The sequence below is a fragment of the Thunnus thynnus genome, chromosome 15, assembly GCF_963924715.1.
Source record: "Thunnus thynnus chromosome 15, fThuThy2.1, whole genome shotgun sequence".
NCBI classification, from domain to species: Eukaryota; Metazoa; Chordata; class Actinopteri; order Scombriformes; family Scombridae; genus Thunnus; species Thunnus thynnus.
In genome coordinates, this window is record NC_089531.1 from 29019284 (window position 1) to 29034101 (window position 14818).

Genomic DNA, 14818 nt, shown 5'->3' on the forward strand with positions numbered 1-14818 from the left:
CGTGGTTGTGTTGGCTGAGCTTCATAGTGAAGCCATTCCTGAACTCCTGTAGTATATGATAACACATCACATCAGATAGAAGCACAGGGTTCTGGTGAAAGGCTTTACACTGTCCTTTTGGCTAATATTACTTTCTTACTGTATGTCTACATGGGTGTGTAGTGAGTAAGCCAGTAAGCCTCTGCCAGTATTTACACAGGATGTGTTCAGGCACATTGTAGGTCAGTGCCCAGGACCCAATACACAGTCACTGTGGCTACATGCATAGCATAGACTTGAAGCTTTAAAATACACTTTGGGTTGTGGTTACATGTGTAATTATGTTACATGCTATGGCATGTGTAGACAGCTGGACTGATGTAAATAGAAGCATATTTGGTCCATCAGACACATGTGAGACAGATACAAAAAACGTGGTTGAAATGACTCCTGTGAAGACAAGTCTTTATAGGTGTTGTAAAAAGTATGTTGTCACAGCCACAGTTACAGTCCTAGCCTTTGAAATAAACATAGCCATAGCCATAGCCAGATTCACAGCCTCAGCCATAGCTCTAGCCATAGTCATAAAGCACAGCCAGGCATAGGCAGCAGTCACAGCCAGTGGTTGAGCTTTGGTGGAATTATGCTGTAGATCAGAGGAATGACAAAAACTATTGAAAGGTAGCACAAAAGTCTTCTGAGGAAATGCAATGCTTAATGCGAGGGAACGCAAAAGTAGTTCCAAAAAAACCTTTTCTCATAATTGCCTTTCAGGAGCTCCATAGAATTTACTGTTATTTAGCAAAAGTTGCGACATCATTCAAATTCTACCTTTTTTTTCCTTTTAAGCATTTTGGTTTGCTGAAGTAAGCCCAAATTCATCACATTGAACGTGAAACATGGTAAACCTACACCATTCTGTAAGATAATGAATATGGCCTGAGTAAATGTGTCATGAATATTTCACTTTTATCATGTGAAATATGAGAAACCACTTATTCTAAGAATGTTCATTCCTTTTTTCCCTCATAATTAAATGGCTACAATAGCTGCTGCTGCGATATTATTGCCTGCGGCTATAATACTCTACAATTTGTATTTTGTTCTTAACTAATATGAACACCATGGGGATAAATTCTAGCAAATGGCAGGTTCAGCACGTCTACTCTGAACTGAACCCCTTCACAGTGTTGGTATGTTCTACTACTTCATAATAAATGACCTTTCAAGGACAATATTCTTTTAATTTTTCAAGCGAAAGAGAGAAAAGATAATTAGTAGTAGAAAAGAAGTCATTTTAGGATGAGGAAGATGGTAATCACTGCCACTGCAACAACATGGCACACTGCAGCCTGTGAATGGGGACCTTGATTATGAGTATAATATGGAAACTGATGAACAACCCCCATCTCTCTCTCTCTCTCTCTGTCTCTCTCTCGTTCTCCCCAGAGCTCTCATTAGCAGCTACTGTGTGATGGTTCAGGAATCTACTCATAATTGCCCTATTCCTACACACACACACACACACACACACACACACACACACACACACAAACACTCACACACATATGCATATGCACACACCATTTTGATAGGAAAAAAAGAACAAAAAAGTTTGGATGAAATTACAATATTCAGGTCATAATTGATTCATTAATGCAGAGTGAGTTCCAACATTTTTCAGTTCACCAACTTATGGAATGATAGAGATACAAATCCATACACATCATTCACTGTCATCTATAATCGCTGTGTATTATAGCAGCTACATCTTCATTATCATTGACTTTTCAGGCCAAACTGTCTCAGCTTTTTTGTCTTTTTTTCCCCCCTCATAGTTAGCAAATGACTCAGCTTTTCCCTGACCCTTCATTAACTGAATGATACAACATTTCCCCAGCAGGCTACATCGTCTGATCCTTACATCCCCCCCCCACACACACACACACACACACAAAAAACTCAATTAAAAATGCATTGGAACAATTCTCTCAAGGTACGCTGCTTCACCAAAATAAATGTTTACTTTTCCTCAGAAAGCCTCAGAGAATCTGCAAGAATGATGGCTTTTAGCATTTCTTTGATTCAGGCAAGTTAGACTCCGATTAACAACAATGAACAGAAATCAAAGATGTGAAATATTTCCCACATTCCCAATTGGTCCCACCCTTCCCTAAAGACAAGAAACACATATCCAGTTATTTTTCAATGCAATATTATTCCTTTCACTGCTGTTAGCAGCTGCTCTGAAAGTTCGAGCTGCATTCATGCTAGAAGTATAAAAGTCCAGCAGAATTTCATTCTAATTGGACCCACTGGCACATGATGTAAAACATAGTGGAGAGGCTGGCAGATACTGCTCCATGAATTTGTTTCTGGTAGATCTGTTGTCTTACTTGAAAATGATTTACGATGACACACACAATGTTATAAATAGTTTTCAGTAACACTGACCTTATAAAGGTTCCATGAATTTTTTGTTGTGTCACTGGCTTCATCTCCTTCATTTCCATTTTATATGCCAAAATTCAAGTTTATTTGCATAATGTTACATCCACAGTCTCATGGGGCTGTCCAGGACTATAACAGCAATAGTTCTAACCCAAGAGAAATAATGCATAGCACATAAAGAGTCGGTAAGGTAGGTATACAACAATTAACAGACAAACCTAAATGTTTAAATCAGAAAAAAACTGTAGACTTTTGTTTAACATATAGAGTCAAATGTCATATATGTGATAGATGTTGACATTCAACACCCAGCAAAAAGTTCAACTTTAAGATGCAGCTACACAGAAATAAAGTTTCACTCTACTTTGCGGCAGTAGAAGTGTGGCCTTTAAAAACACAGTCAGAACCTTTGGACTTCATATCTAATGTCAGACACTTTTGTTATTGCTGTTACTTTTTGCTGACATGTGACGTCGTAAGTCAGATGTAGCATCTTGAACTACTTTTTCTCTTTAACTTCAGATGTAGAGAGTCGGTTTTAACTCTTGTTTCTCTTCAGGGAAGCTCTTCTGTTGTTCAGCTGCTTCCCATGTGAAGAAATTGAGAGCTTGTGAGACTTTCAAAGCAGCTACACCAACACTGTGAGTAGGTGTGCATGACTTGGAAAGACAAGTGAGGGAAGCTGCTTCTGTGCCACAGAGACAAAGAGCAGTATGTGAAAAGAACTGCTCTTTTCGATGCTAAACAGCGTTACAGACACCACCATGACTACCTGCTGTTTCTCTGGTATAGTAACGGATGAACAAGAAAGCAGTTGCTTCGTCCTCAGGTCAGAAAGTGTGTATATGTGTGTGTACGTTTGTGTGTGTGTGTGTGTGAGAGAGAGAGAACTCCCTCAGGCAGTGCCAGGACTGATCTCCTGGTGCCTCACATTCTCTTCCAGCACAATTTTGGCTGGTCGCCTGTGCTGGAGCCGAGGGGAAAGCAGCTACACACACACACACAGGAACACAATGAACTTGCTTAGAATAGCACAAACAATAAAGGAATATCTCCCTACAACAAATACAGCAATTACAATGTTGGGCAGCGGGCCAAGGCTATAAGGCCTACAGAGTGTTGGTTCAAAGTGAGGCCAAGCGTCTCCGCAGCAATCAGAGCTGAGTAAACTGACCCACAACGCACTGAACACAAGCTCCAAACAACGCAGAAACATCTACACTTATCTGGTAATTAGCTTATAGGCTCAACAGAGCCACTTCATCAATGCTGTTACATTTGCTGTTCCAAACACCTGCGCCTGGCTGTGTAAAACATATAATGTCTCTGAATGTGGAAATTTCTTCTTTACTTAACATTTGAACTTAAAGGTCCCCTCCAGATGTGTTTTAAGAAATGTAAAAGTATTCTGCATGGAATAATAATGTGTGTCTGATGCATAGCCTGTACATAAAGATGGACGTAGCCAGAGGGTATGACATCACCCGAAATGAGCAAAGATGTGAACAAAGATGGCGTCAAGCTGAGTGTCAGGCAAGAGTGGCGTCCTGATCACTCTTATCATTTACTCTATTTGACAAACTGTTTTTAATAGCAAAACTCCCTCAGTGAGCAAGTTTACCAGCACTACCGCTGCTGAGACTTGAGGTGAGGTGAAAACTTTTGAAGCCAAACATTTTGGCTATGCAAAAACGCCATACATGATGCTTTCATTTCCCACGCCTGGATGCTGCAAACTCTGAGACATAAAAGAAAACCCGGTGAAAGTAAAAACAAGTGGGCCCCGGCCCTGGACATTAGCTTCCAACCAATCCCAGAGAAAGAAATGGGATGAACACTGTGTTTACCTGTGGTGATATATTCCTGGAGGACATTCCCACAGGAGCTCAATCAGGGCAATTGTCGGCCGTGGAAGGGTGGAGTTGGATAGTGAAGGAATGGACAAGGCCTATACTGTTCCAGTCATCCAGGATTGGATTTTTACACCAGATCCAAGTGCCAGGAATGGGAGAAGTGGATGGGATCACTATACCAGCAAGGAAAAGGAACGCTAGTGCTTAACGTCAGTCCGGCGCCACAGAGACTCACAAAGACGAACTAAGTGACTTTAATTCTGTGTTTGCGCGGAGGAGACTTCACCTGCTGCATCTTAATATTCAGTCTCATTCCAAAGATACAGGAAATTCGCAGTCTCTGCCATCAGAGTAGAGTGGTAATTTCTCCAAAACATGATTGGATGACTCTGTTTGTGATTCAGAAATTGAAATAGAAAATTATGGAGTGATGAGAAGAAATAGAAATAGAAAAGAAGGAGGAATATGTGTGTATACCAGATCAGAATTAGCTTTTAATGTTAGATCCGATTTGAACAATGACCTAATTGATGTATGGTTGGATGTTTTACTTCTGAAATCCAAACCCATCTTAATCGGGGCGATCGGTCACCGGACGAGCATCATTTTTTGAGCTGCTGGAGGAAACATGCAATAACTGTGTTTATCTTACAAAATCAGAGGTCAGCATCACTTGAATATGGACATTTTCAAAAAGAACACTAATATTTATAAAAGTTTTAGAAATTTCTGTCAGCTGTTTAGCTTACATCAGTTAATTTATGATCCTACTAGGGTTACATCTACTACCCAAACAATTATTGATCTTATTGTTTGTCCAATCTGTTGAACATCTGTAAAACTGTAATTGAATGCTGTCTGAGTGATCATTTTCTTATCTATGCTACTCAAAAAATTCAAAGAAATGTTTTTAAATGTCAGTATACAGTAACAATGAGATCCCTTAAAAATTATAGTCTATCTGAATTGTGACGATGTTGATAAAGCCTGGGATTTATTTATATCAAAATTTCTACAAGTTGTGAATAAAATAGCACCATTTAAGACCTAACTGAGCCTTGGATGACAGATGATATTTTAAAGGTCATTAGATTAAGAAATTCAGTTTTTAAAGAATTTAAGAATAACCAGGATGATACTAGTTTTATCCAGTATAAGAGCTTACACAATGAAGCACAAAGGTTGATCAATAATGCCAAAAAATCCTTCTTCAAAGAAAAAATAATTGAACATAAAAAGGATCCCAAAAAGCTTTTGAAAGGCTCTCAAGGATTTGGGTGATTAAAAAAAAGCTGCTAGGCTCAGCTTGGAGGTCAAAGGTAAAGTCACCTAAGACAAAACTTAAGTGGCTGACTATTTAAATACCTATTTTACTACAGTTGCTAAGAATGTTGTAGATAAGCTCCCTGATCACTCGGATGTATTCAATGAGGAGCAGGTATAGAGGCACTCTACAGTGATAGTAAGGTCCTGAAGACACTTCAGGAACTCAGCACTAGTAAAGCTGCAGGTCTGGATAAAATTCAAGCCAGGTTTCTTAGAGATGCAGCAGATATTATTGCTCCATCTGTTACCCATATAATAAATATGTCAATTGAACAGAATAAGGTTCCAACAGAGCTCAAGAGTGCTCGAGTTCTCCCCCTCTATAAGAAGGGTTGTAAGATAGATTGGGGGAACTATAGACTAGTTTCTATTTTATGTGTAGTGTCAAAAATAATGGAAAAATAATTCATGAACAGATTGAGGAGTACATTCAAAACAATAATATTTTATTTCACTTTCAGTCAGGATTTAGAAAATCTTGCTTTACCGAATCCTGCCTGTTGTTTCTGACAGACAAAATCAGAAAGGAAATTGACTCAGTTAAAGTGTGTGGAATTGTTATGTTAGACCTGCAAAAGGCATTCCACATGGTAGATCACTGCATTTTAATTTACAAATTAAAAGTTCTGGGTTTTAATGATATGGCCATTAGGTGGATTAAATCCTGTCTTACAGATAGATATCAAAGGGTTGATATCAATGGGATGTTATCCAGTCCAATACCCATTACTTGTGGTGTCCTTAAGGGGAGTGTTTTAGGGCTATTAATGTTTTTATTATATATCAATGACCTTAAATCGGCCTGTTCTTATGATATATTTATATAAGCTGATGATGCTGCATTATTTGCATCCCACAAAGAAAAAGTAGTTGTGGAAGATACCTTAAGCACAGAGATTCAAAAAGTTCTGAGGTGGCTCTCGGATAACAAATTTTCCCTTCATGTAGGAAAGACAAAGGCCATCCTCTATTGGTCAAGAATTAAATTGAGAAATTCATCTAATTTCATAGTAAAGATTGGTCAGACATCAATATCTTCAAAATCTTCAGTAAATTACTATGGATGTGTTCTGGATAATCTTTTATCAGGGGAAGCCATGGCTTTAAAAGCTCTTAACAAAAGTATCAATAAAACAAAATTCCTGGCTAGAAAAGCCGAATTGTTGGATATACCAACCTTAAAAACTCTGGAGCATTGGTGTTATGCCATTTTGATTATGCTGCCACCTTTTGGTACAGTAGCTCCTTGCAGTCTCTTAAAAACAATTACAGACTGCACACAATAAGTTAATAGGAGTTGTTTTAGAGCTATCCCCCTGCACACATCTCAATGGAGTTCATTTTACAAAATTGAATCTTCTCCCTTTGGATAAAAGTGTGGTGCAAATTAAGATGATATTTCCCACAAGACTATGTACAAATCTGCACCTCCCTACCTTTCCAACCATTTTAATCTAAAAACAACCACTCCCACAACACTCGAGACAGTCTAACAAATTTTATTCCTACGAGATTTAAAACATGTTTTGGGAAGAATACATTTTTATATACAGCCTCATGTCAATGGAACAAGCTGCCTATCTTGCTCAAGCTAAACCTAGTTGGGAGGAGTTTTAAATTAGATCTGAAAATCAGATCAGATCAAGAAACAAGAGGGCTGTGTACCGGGTAATAAATCTACAAGTGGTAGTCCTCCCTGGAACTCTCTTGGTGCAAAACCTAAGAGTAAATCATTTCTCGGGGAAATGGGAGGACGAGTACTGCTGTTCTCTCTCTCTCGCTGGTGCTCTCAGCTCTCTCTCTCTTTTTCTCTCGTCTTTTTTAAAATGAGTTGGGAATCCGACAGCAAAGTCTAACTTTACTTTTAATGTTATCAAACGAAGAGAAATGTCCTCCCCTCCTCCTAGTAATGTCTTTGTGCTCTCTCATGGCAGAGTTTACAGTACTGATCAGTCTGATCTCTGGCTGTGATTGGCCACTGCAGCCTTCAGCCGCAATGACGTTGGGTTGCGTTTCTTCTTTCGGCCAAAATGGCCTCAGCCAAAATGCACTACCCCCATTCAGATCAATGGGAAGACTGGCGTTTTCGCCGCACCACCTCATTTGACCTGAATATGGCCTAACAGACAGAGCCAAGTGCTGTGAAATTAATGATGAAACTGTTAAACCCCCACACAGCTATAAACAGCTGCAAAGGGGAGAACTAGCAACAAACCTCCCCAACAACCAAGTGTGCAACTGGAGAACAGATTTACCCCCTGTTGCTGGACTCTGGATCTCTGTCTGAAAACCTGGATAACCTCTCATCTTCAAACAGCAGGGTAAGGACTGGGAGTAAATCAGAAAGTAAAAGGTTAGAAAAGCTAACGACTGAGCCTCAAAGTCTGATTGTGGGTGACTTTGCTCTAAAAGATGTAAGAAACATGTGCAGTAAAAACACCAAAATACTCTGTTTTCCCAAGGATATGGTCTGTGACATGATAGAAAGAAACCTGCACATCCAACTGTGAAAACCATCATATTGCACATATGGACCAGTGATGTAGTGAAACACCAGTCTGAAGTATTGAAACGAGACTTTATTGATCTGTTAAACACAGTCAGCTCTTTGAATGCTGAGGTGTTTATCAGTGGTCCTCTACCGTCAGTCAGAAGAGGAGTTGAGAGATTCAGCAGATTGTTGGCACTGAACACATGGCTCTCAACTTTTTTTTGGGACCACAGACATCTTTTTAAGGCAGATGGACTTTGTCTTAACAAGTCAGGAGTAAAATTGTTCACCTCTAACCTATTTTACTTCCTGCATCACCCGTCTGTTCCCTCTACCAAGGACAAGAGACAAGAGGAATCAGAACAGGAGGAAGACCTAACACAGTGTGACAGAAACCTTGAAAGAGAGCCACCGCAGCCCCCACCTGAAGAGAGCTTTAAACATGAGACTTATCAGAGCCGAGAGGAAGAGGAGTCTCCACCCCTCTCACCAACAACTGCCTGTGAGGATTCAGGTTCTTCACCCCCCTAAATCCCATCCAGGTCACCCTCCTACCCCCTCTTGGAGTTAACTGACCAGATGAAAGAGCTGGTCACTGCTGGGACCAAACTTACCCCCCACACCTTCCCCTGCCCCACTCCCATTTTCTCCTTGGCATTCACCTCTACCAGTTTTGACACAATCGTCACAGATACGCTTTTACCTCTTTTGAATATGAGGCTCTTCAGTTGAATGCATCTTCTTGAGCTATGTTCCTAAATATCTACAGGCCACCTAAATACTGTGCAACCTTTTTTGATGACTTTTCTGAACTGCTGTTTATAATCTGTATTGCCAGGTCTGCTTTCTGTCCCCAGAGTCAAAACTAAACATGGAGAAGCGGCGTTCAGTTTTTATGCTCCACATATCTGGAACAAACTCCCAGAAAACTGCAGGTCTGCTGCAACTCTCAGTTCTTTCAAATCAGGGCTGGAAACTTTTCTGTTTGTCACTGCCTTTTATTGAATCAAATATTCATTCATTTCTTACACTGCATTGTAACATTTATTCTTGTATTTTATACCTGCCTTATACTATTTTAGCTTGCTTTTATTTTCTATTCTCTTAGCTCTTTATTTATTTTTTAATGACTGTTTTTGATTGTATTTAAATGTTCTTTTATGGTGTGTTTCTTTTGCACTTTATCTTGATGTCTTTAATGTTTTATGTAAAGCACCTTGAATTGCCATGTTGCTGAAATGCGCTTTATAAATAAACTTGCATTGCCTCGCCATAATGACAATATTATTGACTTAGGGTTTAGGCTTTTTGAATGGGAGTCAGTTAGAGCAGCCAGCAGCTGTTAGCTTCCATATTGGCTTTAGCCTCAAGCTGTGGTAGTTGCCGCTTGGTCTGATGCAGTTTTTCCACAAATAATTACCTAGTTAAAAATTCTTAAAATGACATCTTCTTCTCCATGCAAATATGTTTCATTTCAGAAGGTTAACTGCTGGACACAAGATGTCTCCTACTTCACTGAATTTGATTCTCAGTGTATGTGCACTGAAGGCTTCACAATATCGATTGCAATATGGTAAATTTCCTGAAAAATCAATTGAGAGTATTTATGGATGAGATAGTAATGTCTGTTTTTGGCTTCATCACATTGATGCAGAAATCATATAAAAAAACAGTATGACCAGGTCTGCTCATTGATTTCCAACATTCCCACAGTGATCTAATACACAGATGTTAATGTGAGAGCTACAGTGCCACAGTATACAGCTGACAAATTTATATAATGTCATGTATATGATTATATGGGCTTGTCTGATACTGTAGGTGTTTGAGGTTGCTTAGAATAAACAGATAAACAGCTGGTAGTTGGACATTATTTTTTAACAGAGCATGAAAAGAAAGCGACAAAGAAACTAAGGCTTCATCAACAGTGCTGCCCACACTGTTGGAGGCAACACACACTAGTGGTGTATGATGTATGTCATACACACCTGCACCCATTGTTCTCTATGTGAGCCAGCTTTTACTTGATATGCGTCATCACAAGTTGATCTGTGTTAGCACATTGAGATATGCTACTGTCCAACTTCCTCTCAACAAGATGTGTCAGCTCTTCAGAAAAGCAGCAATTTTATCTCACGCATGTCTGGGTGATGTGCCCAGTGGGTGCTACAGGCGTCAACTGATGAACATCAAATGATGTGACACTAGACTGGTCCCTGTACAGTAATTACTGCTTAAAACCAAAAGAGAAGATCAGTTAAAAAGTGCTTTAGGTGCCTGTTACTCCCAGACACAAAGAGCTGCTTTAAAGTAAAACATTTCATGTATCTACTCACCATCACTGTTAACACACTGCACTTGAGGGATCTGTGTTCCCGGTCCGCACTCCTTCTCATTATCAGGGATGCACTCCTCCAGTTTAACCACCAGCCAGTCATAGCAGCTTGGATCTTCGCATGGTATTGCCTCCACCAGATGGGGGCAGTTCCCAGTCCCACCCGTTGGTTCATTGACGATCTTCCTCTTCCTCAGTTTGAACCCTGTTGAAGAACAACAGGATCCCAATGAAGTCAATGAACACAACCCAGACCCGCTAATCAACCACAGCCGCCATCCCCCACCCCTCTGTCATCTGCTGAGCAAAAACTTGCCGCAGTTTGACAGAATCTGTGCAACTGTAAGCACATTAACTTCACCCTGTGGTCACAGTGTGCCTTTGATGATAACCATAATAATGCATGTAACATGACAGTCCATTAAGCCTGAAGTTGACTGAAATTCCAAGACAAACTTCATAAAATGTTTTATTCTCATTACGTTAGCTTTTATCCAAAGTGACTAATGCATGGAAGCCATTCATTCAGCTGGGGTTTGTTCTCATGTATGTGTCGTTTCCTCTGCTCAAGGGCATGGGATTCCATGATTCCATGGGGGGCGGTGTTAACTCCACCCCAGCCAAGGTCACACACCCTCTAATCCACACTCCTGCTCCAGCCCGATAAGACGGCAGAGCCTTGGAGTGCCTGCGGGACTCAGGTGGAAGCAGCAGAATCTCCTCTATTCTATTTCATTTTTGTCTCTCTTTCCCCCTCAAAAACCTTTATTTAATCAGGCAGGTCAGCTGAACATGTACTGTCATGTGTCTAGACCCATTGATGGGGTTTTATCGGGGGGGGGTGGAGGGGGGCATGGAGGAAGATGAGACTTGGGGTGCGGGGAATTCAATTCTATCAGGCATCACTCACTTGCTATCTGCAGGGTGTATTATGAATGGCTCGGCTGCAAGATAGCAAGGCAGCACAGGCAGCTGCTGTCAGAGCTGGAGGCTTCATTTTGACTGAAGACATACATACATGGAAACAATCATATGTGATGACCCATCGTGGACATGACATCAGCTCAGGATAGCAAGGCTGCGCAGTGATTCTCAGGGAAAAGTGAATAAAAGGCCTTTATTTGTCGTGTTTTTTAATGACTCTAGCCCACTGAAATAAAGGACTTTTATTTTTCAAACCCACCTTGAGTGCCTGGACCTGGATTTTTTTATGCCATTTTATGGTCATAATTCTTCCACTCTTTTTGTTATTTATGAGGTATTTTTATATATTTCTCGAGAACCACTCATCCAAACAACTTCACACATATTCCTGCCAGGTATGAAGTAGATGAACAGTTCTCCAGACAGGACAGACTTACAGACAGACAGACAGAGATTTCTTGCTTTATATAGAGAGATATGAATGTAATTTCTAGGAGACAGAGTTGGACAGCTGCAGCCACATACAAAAAAAACCCCTTATAACAAATGTTACTGTCTACAGCAGGAAAGAGACCAAATTCACACCTCTGTTAGTGAAATTTAAGACTTTTTAAGTCCTGCAGATACCCTGTTACCTCAACACAAATTTGAGATAACTCATTTTCGTGCCACAAAAGGACCAGATGACGGCAATACAGTTAAATTGCATGTTGATTATAGAAGTCCTGCATTTGAGGAGAGCTACTCTGATATCATTATGATAAGTAGATTACCTTGCGCCAGGGGTCAGAGCCAGAGCCAGACCCAATGTCAAAAGGCTATTCAGCCCTTGCCTGCTTAGATGTATCAGGTCAACAGTCATCAAATCCACTGAAAGAGAAGCTGTGCCAACAGCTGGTCCAGTTTTCAATCATGCATGTAGTTTGACCCTTTGAACCCTATGGCAGTTTTGCTCATTTTTAATTTCCTTCACTTATAGGCTTATGTCAGTGTCACTATATGTGTCACCCAGGCATATCATATATTGTTTTTTTGTTTGTTTTTTCAGAACAAGTTAAGCTATTTAGAGATGCCATCATTTTGCATTCTCTGGCAGAATCTTGTGAAGGGAAAAAACTAAAAATGTAAATTGAAATGTTGTAATCCCTTGTTTTTACATCCAGAAGCTTTTGGTACAGGACACATATCCATATATGAATGGATAGATGAGACCATCAGGGCTCCAGGGACATAAGATGTTGATGGGACATTCTGAACCTCAATAATGTTCTGTTAGTGCCAAACAAACAAAATACAGAAATAACCCATTATCACAGATTTGATCACTTTGATTGTTTTGCTGATTATAATTGTTCTGTATCAGTCATCAAGATATCAATACATTTGGTGACATCATTTGTTTTTTGTTTGTTTGTTTTTTTTTACATTATGGGGAATCTGTTCCACAGAGTTACATTACACTGCCGGTTTACACACAGGTATGGATTTAGCTGTAAAAAGAACCACTGTGTTACTTTTGCTGGAGAAAAAGTCATACATTTGATGATAATAAACCAAAACAAAAACAATTAGCTGAAGGAGCCTAAAAGGACACTACAGAGTTGGCATTATTGCTAAACATTTGATTGATTGTTAATATAAAAACATTTATTTGTGTATCTACCACCATATTATAACATAAGCTAATCTAAAGCTACACATTAGCTTGACCAGCTACAGTGTAGAACTATCAACAATATAATTTGGGATTGTCACATACAAACACACACATAGAGGCTCTTGTTGTGCTGTGGCCGCTGGTCGGTGACAGCCAATCTGCACTGCCCAACCTGCAAAAATATGCATTAATCAAACACCCGAACCTGACCCGACCCACAAACCAGCTTAGTGAGCTGTGGGAGGGAAGCAACATGCCATGGCCAGGGATCAATGCGCTATACCCGGGGTGATAAACGCGCTGTGGCCGGGGAGCAACGCGCTGTGGTTTTGTTGTGAAATGTGTGCTTATTAAGACCTTTGGACAACCAACAGAAAAAGTAAAAGGGGTAAGCTATGTTCTGCTATCACTATGGAGCTTGTTTTCTGCCCCTTTGTTGAGAAAATAATGTTGTTTTAGTTGTGTGTGTGTGCTTGGGAGTGGACGACTTGGCATTGCAGGGGTGTTTTGTTGTGAAATGTGGTGTCTCATTAGCTGAAGAGCTAATATCTACAGGGTGTTTCTACTCAGATAGCACCGTTTTTGTTGTGTTGTTGTGTCTTTATGCCGGTCGTTTGTTGATGTAAGCGGGAGAGAGGGAAGGCATTCTGGAGTGCGCAAAAACATCACATCCTTTGGATTTTAATGGAAAATCCGTCCCAGGTCCTTCACATAGAAATCAGTCCACAGACTTCCTCCTTCCCTGACTTCCTCAGTTGTCTGAGGAAGTCAGGGAAGGTCTCATTTTTTTACGTTACATTATAACCCATTGGCAATAAAAAACGATTAATACATGTAAATTTCCCAGACTTTTACAAGTCTTGCATATAGAACCTTTTAATACTATACATTATTATTTAAAATGATTGAGTTGTGCCAAATACATCACCTATATAATCTTAAACAATGAAAATATTTTTTTCTTGAATCCTGGGAGGACAATAACAACAAGAAACTGCATCATTTTATCTGGTTCTTTTCAGATAAAAACAAGATGTGTGTTCATGCTTGATACTAACCTATTTTGTTTAATTCTATACAGGTCACCGATACCTGTGTGGAGTTGAAATAATAAGAAAATAATGCAATGTAAATCTCAATCGCAATATTGGTCAGAGAAAAGGTAATTTGATATTTTCCTCAATCGTTCAGCTCTAGCTGTTGTTAACGGCATATTAGTCAAATACTAGGAAGGTGTGAAGTCCTCTGCATATAGATCATACAATATAAACTAACAGTCATCACACTGATGCACTGAAATCACAGCCGACTGATTCCCATGTTGAGTGTCAGAGGGATAAAAAGATGTAAATTCTGGAAGATCCATTTTGAGTCCATATCTTTCTGGATAATGAGAGCCAGGGTACACACACTTGAGGATGTGTGTGTGTCTGTGTGTTCGTATTCACTTTTACACAATGTACAGTAGACGACAGCGAGAGCAGAAATGGTGGAGCGAGCAAATGAGCGAGTACAAGCGGATCCATCATTAAGATGCATGGAGGAGAATTTCCAGCCATCGCCTTTCATATGAGGCGCTTCATTAAGGCAGAGTCAACATGCATTAGTCATGGCAGACGCCGCTGTTCCAGGGATAATTAAGGGCTGAAGTAACGACTGCGTCAAACCTGCAGATGGACTAGCACAACCTGCCATAACAGCCAACAAATACACGGAGGAAATGGTGACGGTTTGGCTCTCACTTCAAACTTATGCCCTCCTCTAGTGCTGTCACAAGGCCAGGGCTCTGACTTTGATACCAA

General features: G+C 40.0%; 1 protein-coding gene across 1 annotated transcript in view; it reads right to left on the bottom strand.

The window, feature by feature from the left end:
- The window catches only part of thsd7aa (thrombospondin, type I, domain containing 7Aa), a 174251-nt gene that overhangs the window by 67331 nt on the left and 92102 nt on the right, over window positions 1–14818 (bottom strand). Inside the window, exon 6 of the mRNA XM_067611663.1 lies at window positions 10437–10640. Coding sequence (XP_067467764.1) covers window positions 10437–10640 — 204 coding nt within the window. The remainder of the gene's footprint in view (window positions 1–10436; window positions 10641–14818) is intronic.